This window comes from Hemiscyllium ocellatum, chromosome 29 (assembly GCF_020745735.1).
Source record: "Hemiscyllium ocellatum isolate sHemOce1 chromosome 29, sHemOce1.pat.X.cur, whole genome shotgun sequence".
Classification (NCBI taxonomy): Eukaryota; Metazoa; Chordata; class Chondrichthyes; order Orectolobiformes; family Hemiscylliidae; genus Hemiscyllium; species Hemiscyllium ocellatum.
In genome coordinates, this window is record NC_083429.1 from 35711912 (window position 1) to 35738238 (window position 26327).

General features: G+C 38.2%; 1 protein-coding gene across 1 annotated transcript in view; it reads left to right on the forward strand.

Moving 5' to 3' along the window:
- Positions 1-25764, forward strand: part of LOC132829478 (vacuolar protein sorting-associated protein 26B-like) — a 37569-nt gene extending 11805 nt beyond the window's left edge. The window contains exons 2-6 of the mRNA XM_060846683.1: positions 10932-11088; positions 14090-14254; positions 19716-19891; positions 20655-20797; positions 23232-25764. Of these exons, the coding sequence (XP_060702666.1) occupies positions 10932-11088; positions 14090-14254; positions 19716-19891; positions 20655-20797; positions 23232-23369 (779 nt within the window). The 3' untranslated portion in view covers positions 23370-25764. The remainder of the gene's footprint in view (positions 1-10931; positions 11089-14089; positions 14255-19715; positions 19892-20654; positions 20798-23231) is intronic.
- The last annotated feature ends 563 nt before the right edge of the window (positions 25765-26327 follow it).

The window sequence follows — 26327 nt, forward strand, 5'->3', positions numbered from 1 at the left end:
TTCCAGGTTTGATTGAACAGGTTGCCATTAATTGCTGCCTTGTTGAGTCTTCCATACCGTTAGGAATTTATTAGCACTCCTTGCTCTGTCTGGTGGCAAAGCCCCATACATTGTAGTTGTACAAGCTGAGGTCTACAAGACTGGAGATTAGTGACTGGTCAAGAAGTTCACTGAGCTCTCTCAGGCTATCTAAGAGGAAGGAACCGTGCTACAAGAATATAAAGATTCCTCCACCATCCACCTTTACAAGTGCAAAGGAACTAACGAATCTTGTGACACTCATAAAGAAATGTCTCTCTGCATTGTCTGTAACAGTGTCTTTTTATTGAGAACTTTGATCAAGTATATTTGTCAAAATTATTCTTTACAGTTAAATGTACTTTTATGAGTGTTTTATGTGAATGATGACCCAAGGAAATGTTGCCCCTGTGTGTGATTAGAATGGATATTTAAGCATAATAATAAAACAAAGAACCATCCATGCTCTGAAGAAACATCACGGGATTTGAAACATTAATGCAGCTTTTTCTCCATAGATCCTGTCAGACCTGCTGAGTTTCTCCAGAAATTTCTGTTTTAAATATTCAAACATTGTCTTGCAGCAGTTAATTGAGTGTTTACTTGCAAGGAGATTCTAGAACCACAACAAGCAGCCAGAAACCCTAACCACCTTATCATCTCTCAAAGACAGCCAGACTACTGAGACCCCTCGGAATCCTAGTAGCACACGAACCCATCAACACTCTCAAACAAAAACTAACAAACTTAAAAGGCCCAGTATAACCCATGGACAAAACTAACGTCATCTATAAAATTCCATGCAAGGACTGCCACAAACACGATGTAGGACAAACAGGAAGAAAGTTAGCCACCAGGCTACATGAACACCAGGTAGCCACAGAAAGACACGATCCCCTCTCCCTCATAGCCCTACACACGGATGGAAAAAAACCACCATTTCGACTGGGACAATACATCTATCCTAGGACAGGCTAAGCAAAGACATGCCAGAGAATTCCTAGAGGCCTGGCACTCCAACCACAACACCATAAACAAGCACATAGATCTAGATGCCATCTATCAACCCCTCAGAAAACAAATAGGAAATGACATCACCACAAACCCCAGGAACCCCATCCAGGAGAAAGATATAAATAGAAAGCAGGAGACAACAGCTTCGCTTCACTTGGAGATCACCACTGATGATGTTACCTAGCCAGGTAATGAAACGTCTGGATATCAAACCTACAGCTCAGCGAGCAAACCTACACCCTAGATTCTAGATTGCTGAACCAGGAATTATCAAAACTGCTTTGATTACATTGATCAGATGATCCAGGAAGTATTAAATCACAAGTACAGGCATTCCTTGACTGGAAGTACCTCCAAAATTATAAGGAACAAAAGTAGTTCTACAGAGAAATGAAAAATGAAGTCCCACAAAAAAAAACCGATGACCTAAAGAACAAATGGTTTGTGAAGAAAGCGTAGGAAATCCAAAAACATGCCAGCCACCATGACATACACGAATTCTTTAGTGCATTCAAGACCACTTATGATGCAAAACACCCAAAGGCCTACCACACTGAGAGCTAAGAACAATGACATTCATCAAGGGCAAAGAGGAGTTTGCATTCCTGGGGAGAAGAATTTAGAAGATCTCTTCAACTGAGACTGAATCTTTCATGTGGGTGCCCTTGATCACATCTTCTAGCATGATACAAGCCATTTTCTCAGCACATCCATAGCCCACTATGACAAAGCCACTGGTCCAGACAGAAATAAATCAGAAAAACATTTGTGGTATGAATATATTATCTTCTATGACTTATTCGGAAAGAGGACAGTATGTCAATAGATCTCTTAGATGCCGTTATTTAAATAATTGTGTTTTGCTATCCACCACAGAAGAAGTCGTTACAAAAGTTCTCTAGAAACATCCTATCTCCGTGGCTAAAGAGCTGCTACTTGAGTCACAATGTGGATTTCATCTACCAAGAGACATGATCTCCACAGAAAGCCAAGTCCACTAAAAGTGCAGAGAGCAGAAGTAAACTTTATACATGACCTTGTTTGACCTCGCAAAGGCCTTCAATTCTGTCATCCAGAGGAATTATGGAGGAGCATTCGCAAATTGGGCTGCCCCCAGATATTTTTGCCATTTTACATCTGCTACATGAAAACATTTTGGGTTCCTTGCAAACAAATGCACCACAGATCAAATATACGTGCAAACAAATGTGTTTTCATGTATACGTGAGTTCAAGCAAAGATGTGTCATTGTATCAATGCTTTTCTGTATCTCTGTTTTTCACACTAGCCCATATCCATGGAACTTCCTGCTGGAGTGGAGCTTCTCTACAGGACAACTCAGAAAGCATTCAACCTGTATTGCTTCCAGTACAAAATTAAGACCATCCTATCCTCTTTCTTTGAGGTGCAGTGTAAAGGTGACTCCTGTTTGCATGCACGTTTGGGCTGAACCCCAAACTATCGTTGATGCATTCGTGGAGGTACGTGAGAGAATTGCTAAAGATTTGAAAGGTTTTCAATCAGCCTGCTTCTGCCCACAAAGCTGTCTTCTGACTTTGGAGATTCACAGTAAGCAACTGAACATAGTTTTGATCCACAGTGTGTACTTAAGCAAGGCGTTCGACAAGGTTCCGCATGGTAGACTGGTTAGCAAAGTTAGATCGTGTGGAATCCAGAGGGAGCTAGCTAATTGGATACAAAGTTGGCTTGAAGGAGACAGAGGGTGGTGTTAGAGAGTTGTTTTTTGGACTAGAGACTTGTGACCAGTTGTGAGCCACAAGGATCAGTGCTGGGTCCACTGCTTTATGTCGTTTATATAAATGATTTGGATGTGAATTCAGCAGGTATCGTTAGTAAATTTGCAGATTACATCAAAATTAGTGGGATAGTGGACATTGAAGAAGGTGATCAGGTGGACCAATGGGCTGAGGAGCGGCAGATGGAGTTAAATGATAGATAAGTGTGAGATATTGCATTTTGTTAAAGCAAACTGGGGCAGGACTTATACAGCTAATGGTAAATCACAGGTGGTTGGTGCTGAGCAAAGAGACCTAGGGGTGCAGTGCATAGTTCCTTGAAAGTGGAATCACAGGTAGACTGGGTGGTGAAGAAGGCGTTTGGCACATTTGCCTTTATTTGGTCAGTGCATTGAGTATGGGAGTTGGAACTTCATGTTGTGGATATGTAGGACATTGGTGAGGCCATTTTTAGAATAATGTATTCAATTCTAGTCTACCTGTTATAGGAAATATGTTGTTAAACTTGTAAATCTTTTCTGAACCCTTTCAAGAATATTGCTGGGATTGGAGAGTTTGTGCTACGGGGAGAGGCTGAATAGGCTGGAGTTTTTTTTTCCCCTAGAGCATGAGGGACTGAGAGACAACCTTTTATAGAGGTTTATAAAATCATGAAAGGTATGGACAGTGTGATTAGCCAAGATCTTTTCCCAGGTAGAAGAGTCCAAAACTAGATGGCGTATATTTAAGTTGAGAGGGGAAAGATTTAAAAGGAACCTGAGGGACAACTTTTTCACACCGATGGTAGTGCGTGTAAGGTAAGAGCTGCCAGAACAGAGGGTGGAGGTGGGTATGATTCCAACATTTATAATGTATGTCGATGGGTACATGAATAGGAAGGGCTGGGAGGGATATGGGCCAAATGAGGGCAAATGAAACTAGATAACTTTAGGATATCTGGATGGCGTGGATGAGTTGGACCAAAAGATCTGTTTTGTGCTGTATAACTCTATGACCCTAGGAGCCTCCTTTCAATGATGACAGAAAAAGTCCAATATTCAAGTGCAGTTTTTAGCTGTCTGAGGAACAAGATATTTAATCACAAAAACATCAAACCTGGTACAAAGCCCACCAGTGGTCCACAAGGTAGTGTGTAATCTGATCTTCTGTATGTATTGAAGAGATGGATAATGCACGGCAGTTATCTTGAAACATGTCCATATTACAGAGGAGATGGTGCTGGATGTCTTGAAATGGATAATAATGGATAAATCTCCCAGCACCTAATCATATGTATCCAAGAACTCTGTGGGAAGCGAGGGAAGTGATTGCTGAGCCCCTTACTGAGATATTTGGATCATCAATCAGCACAGGTGAGGTTCCAGAAGATTGGAGGTTGGCTAACATGGTGCCACTGTTTAAGAAAGGTGGTAAGGAAAAGCCAGGGAGCTAAAGACCAGTGAGCCTGACATCAGTGGTGGGCAAGTTTTTAGATTAGATTAGATTAGATTACTACAGTGTGGAAACAGGCCCTTCGGCCCAACAAGTCCACACCGACCCGCCGAAGCGCAACCCACCCATACCCTACATTTACCCCTTACCTAACACTATGGGCAATTTAGCATGGCCAATTCACCTGACCCCGCACATCTTTGGACAGTGGGAGGAAACCGGAGCACCCGGAGGAAACCCACGCAGACACGGGGAGAATGTGCAAACTCCACACAGTCAGTCGCCTGAGTCGGGAACTGAACCCGGGTCTCAGGCGCTGTGAGGCAGCAGTGCTAACCACTGTGCCACCGAGGGAATCCTGAGGGAAAGGATTTACACATATTTGGAAAGGCAAGGACTGATCAGGGACAGTTAGCATTGCTTTGTGCGTGGGAAATCATGTCTCACAAACTTAAGTTTTTTGAAGAAGTAATGAAGAGGATTGATGAGGGCAGAGTAGTAGATGTGATCTATATGGACTTCAGTAAGGCATTCAACAAGGTTCCCCATGGGAGACTGGTTAGCAAGGTTAGAGCTCACGGAATACAAGGAGAACTAGCCATTTGGATACAGAACTGGCTCAAAGTTAGAACAGAGGATGATGGTGGAGGGTTGCTTTTCAGACTGGAAGCTTGTGACCAGTGGTGCTCCACAAGGATCAATGCTCAGTCCATTGCTTTTCGTCATGATTTGGATGTGAACATAGGATGTGTACTTAGTGAGTTTGCAGGTGACTCCAAAATTGGAGGTGTAGTGGACAGCGAGCAACGTTACCTCAGATTACAATGGGATCTTGAGCTGATGGGTCAATGTGTTGAGGCATGGCAGATGGAGTTAAATTTAGATAATGTAGCACTGCACACGTTTTGAAAAGCAAATCCGAGCAGGACTTATACACTTAATGGTCAGGTCCTCGGGAGTGTTGCTGAACAAAGAGACCTTGGAGTGCAGGTTCATAGTTCCTTGAAAGTAGAGTCACAGGTAGATAGGATAGTGAAGAAGGCGTTTGGCATGCTTTCGTTCATTGGTCAGAGCATTGAGTATAGGAGTTGGGAGGTCATATTGCAGCTGTACAGGACATTGGTTCGGCCGCTTTTGGAATATTGTGTGCAACTCTGGTCTTCCTGTCGGAAGGATGTTGTGAAACTTGAAAGGATTCAGAAAAGATTTACAAGCACGTTAACAGAGTTGTTACGAGGTTTGAGCTTTAGGGAGAAGCTGAATAGTCTGCAGCTGTTTTCCCTCGAGCATCAGAGGCTGAGGGGTGACATTATAGAGGTTTATAACATCATGAGGGGCGTGGATAGGATAAACAGACAAAGTCTTTTCCCTGGGGTGGGGAGTCCAGAGGGCATAGGTTCAGGGTGAGAGGGGAAAGATATAAAAGGGACCTAAGGGGCAACATTTTCACGTAGAGGGTGGTGCATGTATGGAATGTGCTGCCAGAGGAAGTTATAGATGCTGGCACAATTACAGCATTTAAAAGGCATCTGGATGGGTATATGAATAGGAAGGTTTTAGAAGGTATATGCGCCAGGTGCTGGCAAATGGGACTAGATTAGTTTAGGATATCTGGTCGGCATAGTCAAGTTGGACCGAAGGGTCTGTTTCTGTGCTGTATATCTCTATGACTCTTATCACAAATCTGTAGAGAAATATCACCAGCAATGATCTAAGGATAGGATAGATACTCCAACATAAATATCCTCCATCAGGCCAACACTCTGAGCATGGAGGCATCAGTTACTGTCATCATCTACATATCAGACACACAAAAATCTAGAATAAGTTCTCTACTCCAAACTCTGTTATGGCAAGCAGTTACCAAAAGTACAGAGAAAACAGTGCAAGGACATCTCCAAAGTCTTCTGAAAATCTGCAATACACCCACATGAAAATTTCTTGGCCAAGACCCCTCAAACTGTAGAACCAACTCCAGGTTTTCAGCACCTCTGACAGCCCATGTGGTGGCCAAGGGGACAGAACAGGAAGTGTGTGCCAAAACCCAAACATCCCACCCATCCCATTAAACATCATGGCCCACTTGTGGCACCGTCTGCAAATCCAAAATTATTGTTTCTTCACTTCAAGACCCAATCTCCATGGTGGGAGACATCATCTTTAGTCTTAAGGAACTACCTAAGAAGAATATTTGCTCCTGCAACACAGTCTTTCCCCAACATCAAAAAAATCTGCACATTATCTGCTTCCATGTGAACCAATACATCATTTACCCTGAATTTGTATTTTGAGTATGGAAGAAAAGTATCAACTAAGAAGTGTTAAGAATACTGGATTTTAAAATCTCTTTTTTTTTCATTTAATTCATTTGCAGTTAAAAGGGATTTTCTGACGTAATCCTTCCTATATTTCCTGCACAAATGGGTTGATATTTTGCAATATTCAAATGAGTGCGCTCATAAGTGTTGTATATTTAGCAGAAGTGTGAACTGTTTAACGCCCATGTAAAAATGCATGACACAATTTCAATTCACTTGCATGGCAACTGATAACGAGGAAGGATTTCTGCATTTTAAGAAAAGATAGAGAGTGTTAATGATGTAAACTTAGATTTATTACTTGATGCCAAATAAAGTTACAATGAAAGTAATGGAATTCTGATATATTAGTTTAAGTTTACAGAAGTCTAAGAAATAACTTGTAATGTAGTGAAACCTTGTGTCTCACCCTTCATTTTGGAAGTTTAATTCTGTTGAAAAGCCAGAATTAGTTATTTATGACACTAGTGATTTTCATTTTGATTCATCCTGGGATGTGGGCATCACTGGCAAGGCCAAGATAGATGACAATTGCTCGGTTTTCTTCAGGAGTTGCGAGTGAGTTGCTTTCTTGAATTGCTACAATGCATGTAGTAAATTAGTCCTCAGGAGTAATGAAGAAACATTTGTAAGTTTGTTACTTTGAGGTGGTGATCAATATTTAAAAGCCCTCACACTTAGAGTCATAGAGATGTACAACACAGAGATAGACCCTTCGATCCAAACTGTCCATGCCGACCAGATATCCCAAGCCAATCTAATCCCACCTGCCAGCACCCGGCTCAAATCCATCCAAACCCTGCCTAATCATATACCCATCCAAATGCCTTTTAAATGTTGCAATTGTACCAGCCTCCACCACTTCCTCTGGCAGCTCATTCCATACATGTACCACCCTCTGTGTGAAAAGGTTGCCCCTTAGGTCTCTTTCATTTCTTTCCCCTCTCTCACCCTAAACCTATGCCCTCGAGTTCTGGACTCCCCAACCCCAGGGAAAAGACTTTTTCTATTTACCCTTTCCATGCCCCTCATAATTTTGTAAACCTCTATAACGTCACCCCTCAGCCTCCGACGCTCCAGGGAAAACAGCCCCAGCCTGTTCAGCCTCTCCCTGGAGCTCAGATCCTCCAACCATGGCAACATCCTTGTAAATCTTTTCTGAACCCTTTCAAGTTTCACAACATCTTTCCGATAAGAAGGAGACCAAAATTGCACGCAATATTCCAACAATGGCCTAATCAATGTCCTGTACACCCGCAACATGACCTCACAACTCCTGTACTTAATACGCTGGCCAATAAAAGAAAGCATACCAAACGTTGCCTTCACTATCCTTTCTATCTGCGACCCCACTTTCAAGGAGATACGAATCTGCACTCTTTGTTCAACAACACTCCCTAGGACCTTACCATTAAGTGTATAAGTCCTGCTAAGATTTGCTTTCTCAAAATGCAGCATTTCGCGTTTATCTGAATTAAACTCCATCTGCCACTTCTCAGCCCATTAGCCCATCTGGTCAAGATCCTGTTGTAATCTGAGGTAACCCTCTTTGCTCTCCACTACACCTCCAATTTTGGTGTCATCTGCAAACTGTACCTTTTATGCTCTCATCCAAATCATTTATGTAAATGACAAAAAGCAATGGACCCAGCACCTATCCTTATGGCTCTCCACTGGTCACAGGCCTCCAGTCTGAAAAACAACTCTCCACCACCACCACCCTCTGTCTTCTACCTTTGAGCCAGTTCTTTATCCAAATGGCTAGTTCTCCCTGTACTCCATGAGATCTAACCTTACTAATCAGTCTCCCATGGGGAACCTTGTCAAACACCTTACTCAAGTCCATATAGATCACATCTATCGCTCTGTCCTCATCAACCCTCTTGGTTACTTCTTCAAAAAACTCAAATTTGTGACTCATGATTTCCCACGCACAAAGCCATGTTGACTATCCCGAATCAGTCCTTGCATTTCCAAATACATGTACATCCTGTCCCTCAGGATCCCCTCCAACAACTTCCCCACCACCAACATCAGGCTCACTGGTCTATAGTTCCAAGGCTGTTCCTTACCACCCTTCTTAAACAGTAGCACCACGTTAGCCAACCTCCAGTCTTCTGGCACCTCACCTGTGACTATCGATGATACAAATATCTCAGCAAGAGACCTAGCAATCATTTCTCTAGCTTCCCACAGAGTTCTCGGGTACAGCTGATCTGGTCCTAGGGATTTATCCACCTTTATGCATTTCAAGACATCCAAGACTTCCTCCTCTGTAATATGGGCATTTTGCAAGGCGTCACCATCTATTTCCCTACAGTCTGTATCTTCCATATCCTTTTCCACAGTAAATACTGATGCAAAATACTAGTTTAGTGTCTCCCCATTTTCTGCGGCTCCACACAAAGGCAGCCTTTTTGATCTTTGAGGGGCCCTATTCTCTCCCTAGTTACCCTTTTGTCCTTAATGTAATTGTAAAAACTCTTTGGATTCTCCTTAATTCTATTTGCCAAAGCTGTCTCATGTCCCCGTTTTGCCCTCCTGATTTCCCTTTTAAGTATACTCCTACGGCCTTTATACTCTTCTAAGGATTCACTCGATCTACCCTGCCTATACCTTACATATACTCTAGAGCTGCTGCTCTTAGAAAATAGAAGTTAGAGGTTTGGAAGGTTCTGTTGAAATCTTGACAAGAAGCTTCACTATCTTGCAGTAGGTATATGCTACAGTCAATACCCAGTGATAGTGAAGGATGAGAATATTTGAAGTGGTGGATTGGTTGTCCTTTCGGTTTATCAGGCTCTTGATGTGTTGGTAGAGTTGTACCCATCCACGTAGGCATGAATTTGATGTAGTTGTTATTGTGAAGATTTTCACTTTGGACCATATTGGGGAGGGAACTTGACTGAAGATTGAATGTGATTTCCTGAGGAAATCCTAGTGTCCTAGGACTGAGAATGTTAATGTTAGCAATCGCCATAATCTCCCTTTCTGCTAAATATGACTCCCGACAGGGCTTTCCAACAAAACCAAGAAGTGTTTGTAGTAGTAAATGCCGGATAGGTGGTAATGGGAACTGCAAATAGTCAAAAATCAGCTGACTGTGCTGGTAGCAACCCATACAGTGCAGGATCTGAGGGCATGGGGGTGGGGAAATACTAACAAGGGATGTGCTCGCGCTTCGAAATTGTTCAACCCACTGTCAGTTTTCAATCCAGATTCACGTTGAATTCAGCTTTTATGGGCTGCTTTGTGCCGTACTTGTGGAAAATGCTGTGAAAGGTAGTTTGTCATGCCTCCGCTCTGGAATTCAGCTGTTCTGTCCATGTTCCGGTTTCAATGAGGCCTGGAGCATAATGGCCCTGGTAAAACCCAACTGAGTAGCAATTAACCAGCTGTTAATGAATAAGTGTCATTTGATAACTCTGTTAATGACATCTTGCATCACTCTGAGATTTATCCTTTTTTTCCCAGACAGGACCGTAACTATGTAATTTTCCAATTGTGGATAGATTCTAGTGCTCCAGTTGTACTGAAGTCGCTTTGCTAAAGGCAATATAATTACTGTAAATAGGTTAGCTGTCGAATGAATTGTGATGAACTAGGAGGCATCTGATCAGCTAACAGTTGAAAATGCTTGAAAATATTGAACATTGATTTTGTGATATGCAGCTGAATTTTTAAAGTATAAAAATACAAATATAGGAAAGTATAGACAGTGACGTTTTGAAATTCAAGTCAGTATAAAATGTCTGCATAGCTTTGTGTATTTGTACAAATCAGAGCAGTATTCAGAATTTTTGTGTTCTACATATTCTGTATAATTATAGAATAATTCTGAGAAGTAATTGTTTGCATTGGATTGATTTATCAAAAAGGCAATGATGGAAGAAGATAGAACTTGAAACTGGATTTGAGAAAAACGGATTTACTGTGTCAATTATGATAAATGTTGTATCAGATTAAAGTAGAATTTGTAAGCAATTTTGTTTCTTTTTTCCCTGTCTGAATATCTGTTTGGGAATTCCAAAAAAGCGAAGTTTTTGTTTTGCATGATGAATGAGTGGGCAGCAAATTACGGAATAAAGCAAAAAAACCTGCATTGAAAAAAAATAAAATTGTGAACTGCTGAAAACCTTCAAATTTTTGAGAGTAGATTTTGTGAAGAATGTCTCCCTAGTGTTGTGAGAGTCATTGCAAATTTGGTTGAATTGTATTTCAGTAGACTGGATAATGTAAACTAAGCAAGTTGAAAAACTCTGAGCTTATACCATGAAAATTTGAAAAAAAAACTGGTGGTTGTGAGAGGCAAGCTCAAGGGGAAAGGAAAGTTCTCAAATGTTTGAATGCCTCAAGAGGTATATAAATAAAGTTTTCTGTTTTCTGTTAACAGAACTGTACTATGACCGAGGGAATCACCATGAGTTTGTGTCTCTGGTAAAAGACCTGGCCCGACCTGGTGAGATGACACAGTCCCAGACATTTGATTTTGAGTTTACACATGTAGAAAAGCCTTATGAATCATACACTGGCCAGAATGTGAAGTTACGGTAAGCCCTGCCTGCCTCCTCAATCTTGTCCTCTTGTGGTGTCTTTAAAAAGCATAAGCTGGAATTAAAAATATCATGCATTAAAGATAGTGATGATTATGAATGGGGAAAAACCATTTAACTCCCAACTCACAGACTTTAACTCGATATCCAATGAATGGCCACCATCACTGCAACTATTATTTTAAATGTTTGAATATTTTTTGCTTCCACCACGTGAAAAATATATTCCCTAAGTTAATTACTGTTTAGAAAGAACTTTAATTGCCATCAGTCATTTAATTTGCTTTTTACCTGTGAAAAGGTTAATATGAGAATAGGTTATGTTGACTAGGATTGTGTTCCCTAGCATATAAAAGGACGGGTGGTTTAATTAGTGTTTTAAAATTATTTAATAGGTTTGATAGTTTCTCTACTCCAATCAAGGTTCTGTTAGAAAATACCTTCATCCAAAGGCCAATGGAAATTATGGGCTAGGCCAGACTACTCAAAACATTCTTGAGCAGGCAACCCAGATCATAACTTTGCAATTTGTTTTGGTGAGTGTACAGTGAAAATTACCAGAGTAAGTTAGTTAGGTTGACTACTAGATTTTAAAACAGCCAGAAATGTATTCACAAAATTACACAATAAAATGCAAATAACAGAATAAAGAATCCCGACAGAACTCAGTCTATCCAAACTCAATTTTGCTGTTCTGAATATACACAACAGTCCCAATAAGCAAACCCCCTTAAAAAACAGTTTAAAATTGGAAGATATGCTTACAGATTGATGTTGGAAGGGCAGAAAGAGAGAGTTCCCACACAGCTCACTGTTGGAGAGCTGACCACTTCCCTTTCATTCCCACCACGGGCGACTGTCTGTGTGAAGTTTGCACATTCTACCCCGTATCTGCGTGAGTTTCCTCTGGGTACTCCGGTTTCCTCCCACAGTCCAAAGATGTGCGGGTTAGGTGAATTGGCCATGCTAAATTGCCCGTAGTGTTATGTGAAGGGGTAAATGTAGAAGAATGGGTCTGGGTGGGTTGCTCTTCGGAGGGGCAGTATGGATATGTTGGGCCGAAAGGCCTGTTTCCACACTAAGTAATCTAATCTAATCTAATCATACAGGTCACTTCTAAAACATGATCACTTTGGCATGAAGTCTCATCTGTTTACTTAAGGGTTTGAATGGCACCCTGTGTCTCAGTGGTAAAAACTCATTCCAGTAACTTGTGTACAACAAAATATTATCATGGATTTGTGTGAGGGATTTAAATGTTTTAACTTTTTTTTAATGCTTTTTGTTTGGTACTGTGAAGTTACTAGATTTAAGTGTTAGGGTACCAGCTGATAGTACTTAAGGAAAAGTCATGAAGTCTGATGTGTAACATCATTTTTTTAAAAAAAATTACCTAATGTGGTGGCCATTCACTGAAACCCAGTCTTAGGGGCTGCAAAGTTTCTTTAACACAACAGAAATTTATTACACGAGACAAACATAAAAAAAAACACAAACCAAGTTACCTATGGAACAGGCTTTTTTTAAAATCTTAAAACACCTATGATAAAGTTTCAATCTATTTTCCAACACCATCATATTACAGCAAATCAAATCCAAAGAAATTACCTCTCTGTATGATATCTTTCAGGTCAATTTATCTGATTTCCTCCCAGTTTCATCATACAAGTAACAGCTGCATTCTCCCACCCTTTTTTTATTTAATGTTTAGTAAATTTGACACCATTCTTGGAGTGTGTTCTCTAATAAAGATAAACCACCTATTCATTTTTCAGTAATATGAGTTGCAATACTTTCTCTTGCTCTTCATTGCCCCATAGATGTAATCATAACTAGTTAAGAAGCATTACACCAAATGCCCCTATTCATGGGAACAGTGGGCAAGTTTGCCCCCCAAAACACCTATAAAAAATTTAAGAGGTGTGACCATTAAATGAAAGGTCTCACATGGGAGAAATATAATCCCTTCTGTTTCTAATGTTTTTCCTAGCTACAGAAATAGTTCCTGGAAAATCAGTATTATGGCACATCATTTTTAGCTAGATTTTGCATTGAAATGTTTTTGTGAATGCATAAAAACATATCATGGATGGAATATTATAATTAAGAAGACTAATGGAAGGAACAAATTACTGCAGATGCAGGAATCTGTACTGAAAATAAGAAATGCTAGCGATCATAAGTGGTCGGACAGCTTCCGTGGAGAGAGAGAGAGAAATCTAATGTTTTGAGTCTAGTTGCTCTGATAAAGCATCACCTGGACTCGAAATATTAGCTTGTTCGCTCTCTCCATGAATGCTGTCTGACCCACTTGTGATCTCCAGCACTTGTTGTTTTCAAAGTTACTTGAATGCTGGCTTTTTTATCTGGAAGACTGGAGTAGAAGGATGCACAAGTTATGCTGTCCTAGTGAGATCCCAATTGGAGTACTGTAAGGAGATCCAGGCATCACACCTCTGGAAGGCTTTGGAGGAGTACAAGATGGATTTACAAGAATAATACCTGGACTTCAGAGGCTAAGTTATGGGGAGGGAATATATAATTTAAAAAACTCTGTTTTCTCTAGAATTTAGAAGATTAAGGAATGATCTGATGGAAGTCTTCAAGGTATAAAGGTCGTCTTGAAAAAAGTGTTGCTGGAAAAGCACAGCAGGTCAGGCAGCATCCAAGGAGAAGGAGAATCAACGTTTCGGGCATAAGCTCTTCTTCTGAAGAAGGGCTTATGCCCGAAACGTTGATTCTCCTGCTCCTTGGATGCTGCCTGACCTGCGCTTTTTCAACAACACATTTTCCAGCTCTGATCTCCAGCATCTGCAGTACTCACTTTCTCCCATAAAGGTAGTCTTGCAATGTATTACAAAACCAAAAAAAATGAATATGGTAATGAACGTCAGTAGATATTGATTCTCGAGATATAATGAACATCAGAAGAAAGATTTTAAATCTATCTTTTTTTTGAAGGAAAAGCTCACAATGTTCTTTTCTCCCTAAAATTCAGGTACTTTCTAAGAGCAACCATCAGCCGTAGATTGAATGATATTACGAAGGAAATGGACATTGTTGTTCACACCCTCAGTACCTACCCTGAGATGAACTCATCCATCAAAATGGAAGTTGGGATTGAAGACTGCCTGCACATTGAATTTGAATACAACAAGTCAAAGTATGTACAGTGAAATCCTGTTGTAGATAGTAGTTTGGGATGAATGAAAGAAAGCTGCATATAATCAGACTTGTGGTTTAGAGGTATGTTTTTACTAACTAGGCCTGGGTGTTTCTGCAATCTGGCTATATCCAAGTTACATGTAAAATGTGCTTTAGTCAGTTTGTAAATTTGATGCATCCATCTAAATATGGATTCAAGTTGTGCACACACTAAATGCAGAAAGGTAGTAGATTTGGCATTTTCAACTTAGGCAGTTTGGAAGAAAGCAGCCAAGACTGAATGCAGTGTAATATTGAATGAGGAGAAGATACAGCTCAGTTGTGATTTTTTCCCCCACCTCAGATTCAATCTCATCAAGTGGATACTTCAAGTAGTAGAATATTTGAGAGAGGTGGTTAGTGAGGCAGGGTGAGGGTGTAAGGTCAGAAACATAATTCTAAATTTTGCAAAGTTCTAACATGCTTTTGAGCACTGCACGTATTTTAAGACAAAATATGAAAGACTTGGGATGAGACTTTAACTCCCTCAAAGCCCATCCAATTGCACAGTTAAAATCAGGTCCTTTAATTTCTAACAACTTAATGATTGAGTTTTTCTCCAGACATGGAGCAGCCATACACTTATCAACAGATCTGGATATATGCAATTTTTTTTCTTCAGAATTGTACAAGAGGATTTCACTGTTTGTGGATTTGACTGTGGTGGAGTAACATACATCCATGCAATATTGAAGGAAGTTTAAAGAGTATGGGGTCCAATTCTCAATAAGATTCTTGGGAGCAATTCTAACTTTTGCTGGTATGAAATTAACCACCTCTTGTATACCCTGCCTGATTTTCTTTAAGATTGAAGTCAATAGAATCTTGAAGGTGAAGTTCTTAAAAGGTGGTCAGTTCAATGAACAGACAAAATGGAGACTGTGAATCCCTTGAAGCTCCAAGTGAACTCCTGTGTCTGTCATTAACAGAAGTGATGCTGCTTCTCCCTAGCATTACCACAAGCAGATTTTGACCAAACAAACAAAAAGTGATACAAGTTGTCTTTTTACTGGATGGTAAATATAAGATTTATAGCAGAAACTGGTGTTTCTTGACTTTAATCCATATAACCAAACTCCTGCACTTTGTTGAAATGCTGTTTGTAGGTACTGTGGATACTGGTACTGAGCAGGGTGAGAAAAAGCATCAGTTTGTACTTTATATATGCCAATGACTGCCTTAGTCACAGTGTAAACAGAGTTTTGGAAACAGATGGACTTGTCTTTCCTCAACTATAGGAAATGATACATCCCAGCGCACATGAAATTTCATGTACAGTCATATATTTACTAAAAAAAAGTGTTTTGAATTCAACCTTATTAAGAACCAAGTTAAAGCCGTAAAGTTGTCTTCTCCACCACTGACTCCATCCATAGCTTGATGGTGGTGTTATGTCTACTTAGGATTCTCAAAAACTAGAAATATTAGTTCAAAAAAATTGCATTAATAAATAGGAGCATATTCTGATCTGTGAACCTTTAGCTTGAATCAACACATCTATAAACTTATGGATGTCTTGTTTTTCTTAAAACAAAAACTTGCTACTTGCTTAATTTAGATTCTGTCAGAACTATATAATTTCCTACACCTTCGCAATTTAGATCCAGGAATGGATGCAAGTTCTGAATAACAGGGGAGAGCTGAGAATAGCTACCAATGATATCAAGGAGCCTGATTAGATTGGTAGATGGCAAAGAGATATAAGACGATAAGACTAAGGAATGGAAGTAAGGCCGTTGGGCCCATTGAGTCTACTCTGCCATTTAATCATGGCTGATGGGCATTTCAATTTATAATCTGAGCAACTAGAGGCTTGAGAAAGAAGTGACCATTACTTTTGGAGACCAGAGATGCTACTGCAGCCCCCCTGCTCTTCTCCCCCCCCCCCCCCCCCCCCCCCCCACCAAGTGAACCATCCTTAGTTGCTTTAAAGATCTCTTCTTCATGAGGTCACTTTATTTCTAATTTCCTATTGTTGAGTTGCTTCAACTCCTTATAATGAAGAAGACTGTGCAAACCTACTGTCATATTTACACAACACCTAGACCATAAGACATAGGAGTGGAAGTAAGGCCATTCGGCCTATCGAGTCCACTCCGCCATTCAATCATGGCTGATGGGCATTTCAACTCCACTTACCAGCATTCTCCCCGTAGGCTTAGGTTAGCAAATGGCACCATGTCAATGCCAGGTAATGTTGAGTTGTTGCGGTGTAATCATCTCTGCTCCTCAACCACCTTCAACAGCACCATTCATGCTAAGGTCCCCACTGTTCTGAGGATCAGCATTGATTAAACTGGATAACCATAGCAACCACGGTTCGAAGAACAATGTAAAGGCTGACAACTGTGAGGCAAGTTTCTCACTCCTGAACCTTTAAAACTTCACTGCATTGCATAAGACACAACTCAGCAATGCGATAGGAGACATACTCCCCCATCTGGATGCAGGAAGAAGGCACAACACTGCCGAGAACCAGGCACCTACCTTAGTGGATGCCACTAGACTTTGTGTCTTCCCCTTTACAAGAAACTGTTTGCAATATCTATTAGCTGAAGAATGGGCTGCAAAGATTTTCCAGCTCATGCTATCATGAATGAAACAAATAGCAGGATCACTTCCATTACAAACTATCTTAACATGTACTTGTATGTATTTTGCTTGCTCAAAATCCTGATATTCCCTAACCTCTCACCATTGTGTGTATGCCGTTAGTACAAGTACTGTAGCAGATTCAGAAGGGACCCAACCAGCATCATCTTGGGGACGTATAAAAATACAGCATTGACAGTGCCACACACACAGAAATTCAGAGTCACAGGAAATTTTCTACATAAAACATATGTAATCATGACCTGTAATTCCAAAGTATAGAACAGTATTGTAGTTCAGAAGAATACACTTCCTAATAATTTAGTTTAAAATATCAATTTTTATTCACACTGAACACTTAGGTGAAAGTATAAGTAATTTAATTTTCTTCCCTTCTAAATTGGTAGATTTAATTATATCTACTTCAAAATGCCCTGATTTCTTCACTTTCTTCCGAAGAACATCATTTTACTAGTTGGAGCTTGTAAAATTGCAGTCATGAGCACTGTGCTCATTTCTCAGACTACTTTAAGATATGCCAAATTTAATTTCTACATTTTGAATGTCTTGCTTAAAAGAAGAAACTTAGTTTGGTGTACTGCATTAGAGCTTACATTGAAAATTTGCTTGCACTTAAGATTTTACTTTGTCTTCACATCATTTAATTGTTTTTAGGTTTAAAAGTTAGCCTGTTTTAAAAATGTGTCAGTGTATGAAATACTGTCCCTGTATTAATACACAGCAAAGTATATTTCATAGGTATAAATTCAGAAGAATACAGGTGGTGAATTAGGTTTCTTTCAGATGAAACACTGATTAGTATTGGTGCAATATTGCGTTTATTCTATAGACTGTTACTGCAGTTTCTTATAAGTTCCTTAATTGTTAAAATTTTGCAAAACATTCATTTTTAATAGACCTGATGGAATCGTAGATATTGATGGCTCCCAAAGGATGATGTAGCATGAGAATTTGCTCCCTTATTACATGTCGAGTGTCCTCATGACATTGTTGGAGTGGTGCCTCTGGTTACAGTAACTAGTTGATCATTTTGCACGTGCAATTTATTTTTAGATTCAGTTGTATTAAATATCCAAGCAAGGAACTAAAACAGCCTTCCTGTTTGTAAAATAAATTTCATGATTTAGGATAAAGAGAATTTTATAATGAACACCCAAACCTAAACATAATTGCTAACAGATTATTTATCACTAAATTTTGCCAAGTGATTATGCCGGATCTCTAATCTCTGCTTTGCTTTTTTAAAAAAAGGATACTAAGTTGAAGCTTTTCATCTTTCACTCATCAGGACTAGCATGCAGAAAAATAAACTTGGAAAGAGGATACCAACTTTTACAAAGAATGTTAGAATGGCTTCCAAGGTTATTTGAGGTAGTAAGCATTGTTCAGGGCCAGACATGACCATAGCTCTTTCATGAGTTTATAAGACTATCTTTTTCAAATCAGCGTTTGTTATATATCGCACAGACTTCATGAAAAGGAAGGAAAAGTTATCCCAGATTTGAAGAGCAGGTGAAGCTAGCTATCTTCCCCTGCTAATATGGGTTAAGCTCGCAAATGGTTTCTTAAGTAATAGGATGCTTCTGTCAAGTCACAAAGACATTTTGCCTACCAAGCAAATGAATAGTATTTGAATTTCAGTATTGGTGTGAATCCGGATATCTAGATTATTCAAGCCATTCATACTCAATCATCCCACAGTTATAAACCTCAGAATACCACTTCCAATAGGAGATTTGAGTTAGCTATTAGACATCTGTTTGCCAAATAATCCTGACTGTGTAAAGAATTACACCAGAAACCAATTTAAGATGATCAGCCAGGTTCACATTCTGCTGCTTTCATGTACACAAGTTATATACGTTAACATACACGATCCTGTACTATTTAGACAAAAGAAATGCACTTATACATTGCACCTTTTTTCCGAAAAGGATCACAAAGAGGAGGTTGCCAATTACTGCTGCATTTCTTATGGCAACACCATTTCCAATCAGAGTCTGTCTACTTGGTCTGAATTTCTTCATGGTCTTGCTGCATCTCCATGCCAACCATAATCCAAAAATCAGCACCCTCTTATGCTCTAGAAATTGGCATTTCATCTCTTGCATGTCAAACATAATAAGTGCACGAAAAAAAGCTTTGACTTTGTTTCTGTTTTTAGTAATGTTTAATTCCATTCTCCGTAACAACAATTTATATTAGAACTTTTTTTGGTGTGTCAAATCTGCTTATTGGTTTGAAATTGTTATTAATAATCTGAACAAAGGTCCCAAAAGTGTGGGATTTATGTTTAGTCTGCTATTCTATCTTATTCATTTTTTTAAAAGAAAAGGCATACTAATTAAACTTTTGAAAGGCCAAAGATATTTAAGCAAAATGTACATTTAAAATGAATTTGTTGTAATTAATTCCAATTCTGCGAGCAGCATTACTAATAAATGAAAAGATGTTTCTTGAATATTTACAATTCTACTGTCTGATATGCACACAGAATCTCAGCAATCATCTTAAGGAAGAAATTGTGTGTATTCTTAGAGTTGACAGGACTTGCACTTTTAAAGTGTTAAACTATGGAGAATTGCAGCATCATTTCTGTTCTTGTTTTGCATTTCAGTTCTAAGAATGGTGCATGAAAATTATTTTCTGGTTACATATATTTCTTTGTTTCTTGCAATTTATCTTATGGAATTCTAGCACAGAAGTGCATATAATATTTTGAAACAATCAAGGGAAAAGGAGTAGTCCAGTGTTAAACCATGGAACAGCTATGATTATACAAGTCCTAATGTCTTTTCTAACTCTAGGTATCATTTGAAGGATGTGATTGTAGGAAAGATCTATTTCTTATTGGTTCGAATCAAGATCAAGCATATGGAGATTGACATCATAAAAAGGGAAACTACAGGAACTGGACCAAATGTATTTCATGAAAATGATACAATAGCAAAGTATGAAATAATGGATGGAGCCCCAGTCAGAGGTTTGTCTCAAAGCTTTTGAGCGAAACTAGATTTGTACTTTGTCTAAAGAACAAAATGTGTCTTCCTGGACAATTCACAGTGGTATCTCTGTGCTTGAATGAAGTTTGGCTAATATGTGGCAAGGCAACTCCATTCAAAATGTCAGATATTTTTCTTATGTTACTTTTTTTCTACTCTTTTTATTCTTCAGGTTTCAATCCTTTTCAAAAGCAAAGAACTACTGGGAAAATAATTCTAAAATAGATGTCCCCAGCAGTAATCAGCATTTTAACATTTGTACTGTAGCACCGACCTGATCACCACCACATTACGAATATAGCACTGTCATTGTAAGTCAGGCAGATAAATATGGCTCAGTCAGTCGAAACTGTCATGTGATATAAATATCCTTAAAAATTCAAATATTCATAAATACTATCAATTATCTTTCTAATATCACCTTTCATCTTTTCACTTTGTAAAGCACAGGAGTGGTGGTTTTGAATCATTACTAAAATTGTAGTGATACTGATTGAATCACCAGTTACTATGTTGTATCAAAGAGTAGGAAGCATTTTATCATCATTCTTGCCACTTCAACCAGTAACAGACAATGGTCATGTCATGTTGGATTAAAACCAGAAAAGTTGCATTGTAGTAGTATTGAGGACCAGGGCTAAAGTATTTCTTACTAATGTCTCCTATTTATTGCATGGAAAAGAAAAAATTATAATTTTGATTAATTCATTTGTATATTGTTTTGAATAAATCTTTGTTTTACAGGTGAGTCCATACCTATCAGGCTTTTTCTGGCTGGATATGAGTTAACTCCAACAATGCGGGATATTAACAAGAAGTTCTCTGTACGATACTACCTTAATCTCGTTCTTATTGATGAGGAGGAAAGGAGATATTTCAAACAACAGGTCAGTACTAATTAACTAGGCATTGAGTGATGAACATGTGCTTTAACTTTACCATCTTTTATTAGCATACCTAATTGCTATTGGCAGACATTATCGAATTATCTCCAGGCTCATGTCTGGTTTACCACTTACACATACTCTCAGGAGTGGGCTTCCAGATGCAAAGAGGCTCCTTTATCTCCTCCTGTTACAGTCACGGCAACTGTTGTTGAAAATTATACCTTTGACAGAGTTAGCCCAACAATAGTGTTCTCTGAGATTGCTCACATTGGTTTTATTTGCACTTATTTTTCTTTCTACAAGCTGAAGCTATTTTCAAGACAGATATAGTTTTTTTTAAAAAAAATCCTAATTTGCACATCTATAAAATGTTGGACTCAAGCACACAGCTTTTAAACCATTTTTCCCCTTCCTCCAGAACATTAAGGTGCACTACATGTGTAAATCTAACTTAAAATGACCGCAAATTTTGTACCTTTAATAGTCACAGGAGGAGGCACACATCACTAACTTTTAATAACATCTAGATTTCATCTTCCTGTTGTTAAATGGCTTTTCAGTACAGAACTTTGTAGACCACTCTGTAATGTAAGCATGATATAGATTCAGTCAAAGCATGTTGTCCAGTATGGTTAAAGATCTACTGAAACAAAAAAAACTTCATACCACATTTATTACCTTTTCAATAATTTCATAAATCAACAGGTAATAAAAAATTTCAAAAGCAGTCAATATTTAAACTGTTTTTGAAACTGCAAAATAACCTTTTTCCAAACCAGTATTTTGGTACAAGAATTTCGATGATCTTAAATAGCTTAACGAAATAAGTGGTTTAATCATAGTTCACGGTCTTTAAAATTGCCTGCAATTACTTGTATAGTTTAGAGAGCGATAAATTTTGCACTTGTTATACAACCATTGCTTGAAGTTGACTGGGTGCAGCCCTGGGCTTCCAAAAAACATCGCATTTTTGGGATAGAAGCACTTTGAAAATGTTTAGCCAAGCTGAATTATTTTAAAGATCGATGCTCTGCATGGCAGGTGAAGTTACTTTCATCTGGTAAATGCCCATGACTTTGTGGTTTCTCTTGACAGCAAACCAACAGATATAGTCATCTTATTTTTCTCTTAAAATTGAATTGGGAAAATGCCAAGCTCATTGGCATCTTTACAATATTGCTGTTAGACAGATTGCGTTGTGTATAGAAATCAGGTTGCAAGAGAATGGTATTGTTCCTGGTTTGTTTGTAATCCATGGAAGAATCTGTTCTATTGCTAGCCTATAGAACCTTTTTATTGATTGTTTCGTACCATATGTTTGCTTAGAATTTATCATACCCATCAACGTTCCTTTCATTAGACAGCAAATTTCAAACATCACCTTCACCAGTCAGTGGCCATTGCTAATTCCTGGAGCAGCCAAATTATGCCACGCTTTCTGAGCATGTTTTGTTTACAGAGAAAAAAATAGATGGGTGGCACGGTGATTAGCACTGCAGCCTCACAGCGCCAGAGACCAGATTCAATTCCCGCCTTAGGCAACACTGTGTGGAGTTTGCACATTCTCCCCGTGTCTGCGTGAGTTTCCTCTGGGTGCTCCACGGAGTTTCCTCCCACAATCCAAAAAATATGCAGGTTAGGTGAATTGGCCATGCTAAATTGCCCGTAGTGTTAGGTGAAGGGGTAAATGTAGGGAAATGGATCTGGGTGGGTTGCGCTTTGGCGGGTCGGTGTGGACTTGTTGGGCTGAAGGGCCTGTTTCCACACTGTAATCTAATCTAATCAATAAAACAAGCTGGAGTGAGGATGGTCACCCACAACCCATCAACTGACATACTTATCCAACTGCCTAAATTCTCCTCTACGTATCCTGTGTAAACTTATCTGCATTAGGTTGTATTTTAGTTTTTCTTGAGTAATATCAAGGTTGTCTCCAGTGTTTGTTTTGCCATTGTAAATGTCTGTCATATGTTACTGCTGTCACATTGCCACGAACCTGTTGATCAATGTAATTATCATAGGAACATCTATCGTGAACCATGGTGTATCCAAATCTGTATATGGGAAACCAAAGGACCACTGTTGTGGTTTAGAATTGTGAAAAATATTTTGCAACATAGATACCGGAGATATCTTTTATTCATTGAGAAGCTGGCTATCTAAGCAACATGTGTTTCAGTACATTTGACATGATTTCATTTCAGCAAGTTTTAATTATGATTCTTTTGTTGTTAAATGGTGTTTCTGTCTGATTTACTGGCATACTTTGAAAAAAACAGTGTTATATAGAGCCTCCGTAACATCAATAACATGTCTTGTATGTAGTGTTTATGTCTTTAATGTTCCAGGAAAAGTACTTAACTGGAAGCACAATGTTGTTTTAACATCATGAAATGTTGGTAACAGAAATCTACTTGTTTTGTTTTACACATAGGAAATAACTTTGTGGCGAAAAGGAGATATTGTTCGAAAGAGTATGTCCCACCAGGCAGCCATTGCATCACAACGCTATGAAGGGTCAACAAATACTGGAAACAAGCCTGCAGTACAAAATCAGGATGCAGAGAACTAGCCTTTTTTTTTGTCAAAGTCTAGGCAGCTAGATTAATAACATAACCTACTAAAAAAATCAATGGCAAAGAAATTAGTGTTTTTCAAGTTGACACAATTCCCTTCAGATGACATCTTTGTGACAAGAGATGTGACTGAAATTTATAGGGCCGCCTTTGTGTATTAACATAAAGTTAATCCAGATTTTTGTTTTACTTTTGAAACATATTGAAGCATATAATACCAAGCGAAGCTACAAAGTCAACGAGTCCAGGTTCCATTATTGTTATTCAAGCATGTGCAGTTGTTGTCCTATCACAAAGAGCATCTGAATACAGCACTAGTTTTATCAGCTTATCGACCAGTTTTATCTTCTAAACAAATTAGTCATTTTCTTCAAAATGTTTTAACACCGAGTTAATCCTACTTTGCCCCAAATTGCACTGAACACTCCATATATCATACCAAGATTGTGTCCCACCTCCCCAACTAGAACATATTATAATTGTGCTTTTAAACTGAATTATCTGAATGTTTCCATTTTGATGCATGCAGTATATTTGGGTGTTTCTAGTCACTTGTCCAAAATGTATCTGTTCTCTAAACATTTAAAAGGTCGGGTATGATTTATATTAAAATTATATCAATGGAAATTGTTTTTTAAACATAAAGTTCATATGATAGAATTTTAGAATCTTACAGCACAGGAGGAGAGTAGTTGGCCCATTGTGCCTATACAGGCTCTTAGAGCTATCCAGTTATTCCCAATCCCCTTCTTTGCCTATAGTCTTGCTATTTTCTTCCATTGAAGTATTTATCAAAGTCCGTTTTGAAAGTTACTATTGAATCTGCTCTTAGTACCTTTTTAGGCAGATCGTAACAACACATCTCATATACTATGCTGAAAATAGTTTGAGTACTCAATCGCTTATGTAGTGAACTTTTTTGTTTCCCAGTTTAAACATAAAAAGTGGTATTATGCATAAAATTTCAACTGTATAAACGTTTGGGTAGAAATTTCAATACGCACATTTCCTCTGTAGAAATCAAGATCAAATTTTAACATTCCATATTACCATCTTATTCAAATGTGCCATTTTAATACTGCAGATGTTTTACTCCAATCAGGACAGTTTTTGGCAAGATGTAGATGTACTGTGTGTTTGTCAAAAAATAAATGTGAGATTTAGGGAGGCTCAAAGAATCACACATAACTAAATAAGATGGTATTTTCACTTGAAGTAACAACCATTTTACACTAAGGCAAGTTTTTTTTTGTGTTTGCAGTGAGCAGCAGGTTCTGTTTTTAACCAGGATTTAGACAAAAACCTGAAATAGATAAATATTCAACATCCTAAAATTTGCCTATTGTATCTTTTTGAATTCAATGTAATCTTTTTAAACTTTCTTAAATAGTTGTACATGGGAAAGGTGGAAGTTGTTTCCAACCACATCAAATAATCTAAATTAGTGTTAACCTTGACTTTCTATCCTGCAAAAAGATTGTTTTCTGGATATCCTGAGGTATTGCTATTTTATTTGAAGTTATACATTTAAAAATATGTATTTAAGTATCATTATCAATTGCTTTTAAAATTCTAGATGGTTTAAGTGTATGTAATCCTTCAGAGCATTTCTTAAAGGACAGATGACCTGAAGCCATTATCCAAAATGGGAACTCTAGAAAAAATGATGCAGTATTAAAGATAGTTATGTGTACTCTTTCAAATCAAACTGAATATTTGATTTTATGAATAACATGCTCCTAGTTTGTTTGTAACTATATCTAGTTTAGTATGGGTTGCTGTTCCAATCCAGTTTCCCATCTTTCCTTTAAGAAGGGTTCTTTATAAAACTGAAAATTTATGGAAAATGAAACTGTGACCTAATAATATACTTAAATGAAAGGTACTACATTAATTCCAAACAGGCTTCCAAATGTAACGAGTGCTTCCTCCAGTCTCATGGTACAAAGTATAAACTGTAATCTGCTAGAAGCCAGATCAAGGCCTTAAGACTATTTGACAGTTCAATCATGCATTCAGTTGTAGGGGCTCTGTTTGTTCTCAGTTATGTTGCTTAATTGATGATTGATCTTTGCTTGTCATCTCAACCCAGGAGAGGGAGACAAGCAATGTGTTGTCCCTAAATTTAAAAAGAAGGAGTTTCTTGGCAACTGAATCAAAGAAATCTAGTGTGGAAAGAGGCCAGTCAGCAAGTGTGCAAAATGGAAGACTCTGGAGAATAGCACCTTCTGATTACTAAGTAGAGCCACTTCGATGAATAAATCAATACCCTAGTTTGGAATCATGGTTTTGAGGGGAGAAAAAAAAGTCCATTGGCTAGGAATTCGATTTTGTTTTCAAAATGGGCAGGGAGAATCATATGTAAATGCTTCATTAAAGGCATATTTCAAAGATTTTTATATTTTTCTATATGCTGTAGTTTTAAACAACATTGTTTGCATTTCGAGATAAAATCCCTCACTAACTCTGTCAGTCAGTTTAGGTTATTAGAAAACATCATGAGTTTGTCTTCAGACATTCTTGTTTGTAAAATGAACTAGAAACGAATAGCTTTGTCTGAAATAATGTAATTTAAAATTACATTTTCTGATAACAACAGAAACAATTGTTGTTTGACTTCTAAATTGTAACAATAGCTAGCTAACCTGATGGACTTGTTGTGTTTCAGCATTAACAGTGGAAAATTAATTGACTTAATACTAATTGCTGACTAATAATTAATTTTGCAGATTGTTTACTTGTTCATGCAACAACAGTAGGGTGACGATTATACGGCCAGACTTTTCAATTTCAATTAACAACAATCCAGTTTATTACAAACAGTTTGAATTCTTGCATATAAATTCCTAAATTACATTGGAAATTCTTGGCTGACATTTTTATTTTCTAATTTCTCATTACAGAAATTATTTGAGGCAGGAAGTGTACAAACCTTTAGAAACATAATTTTTGGG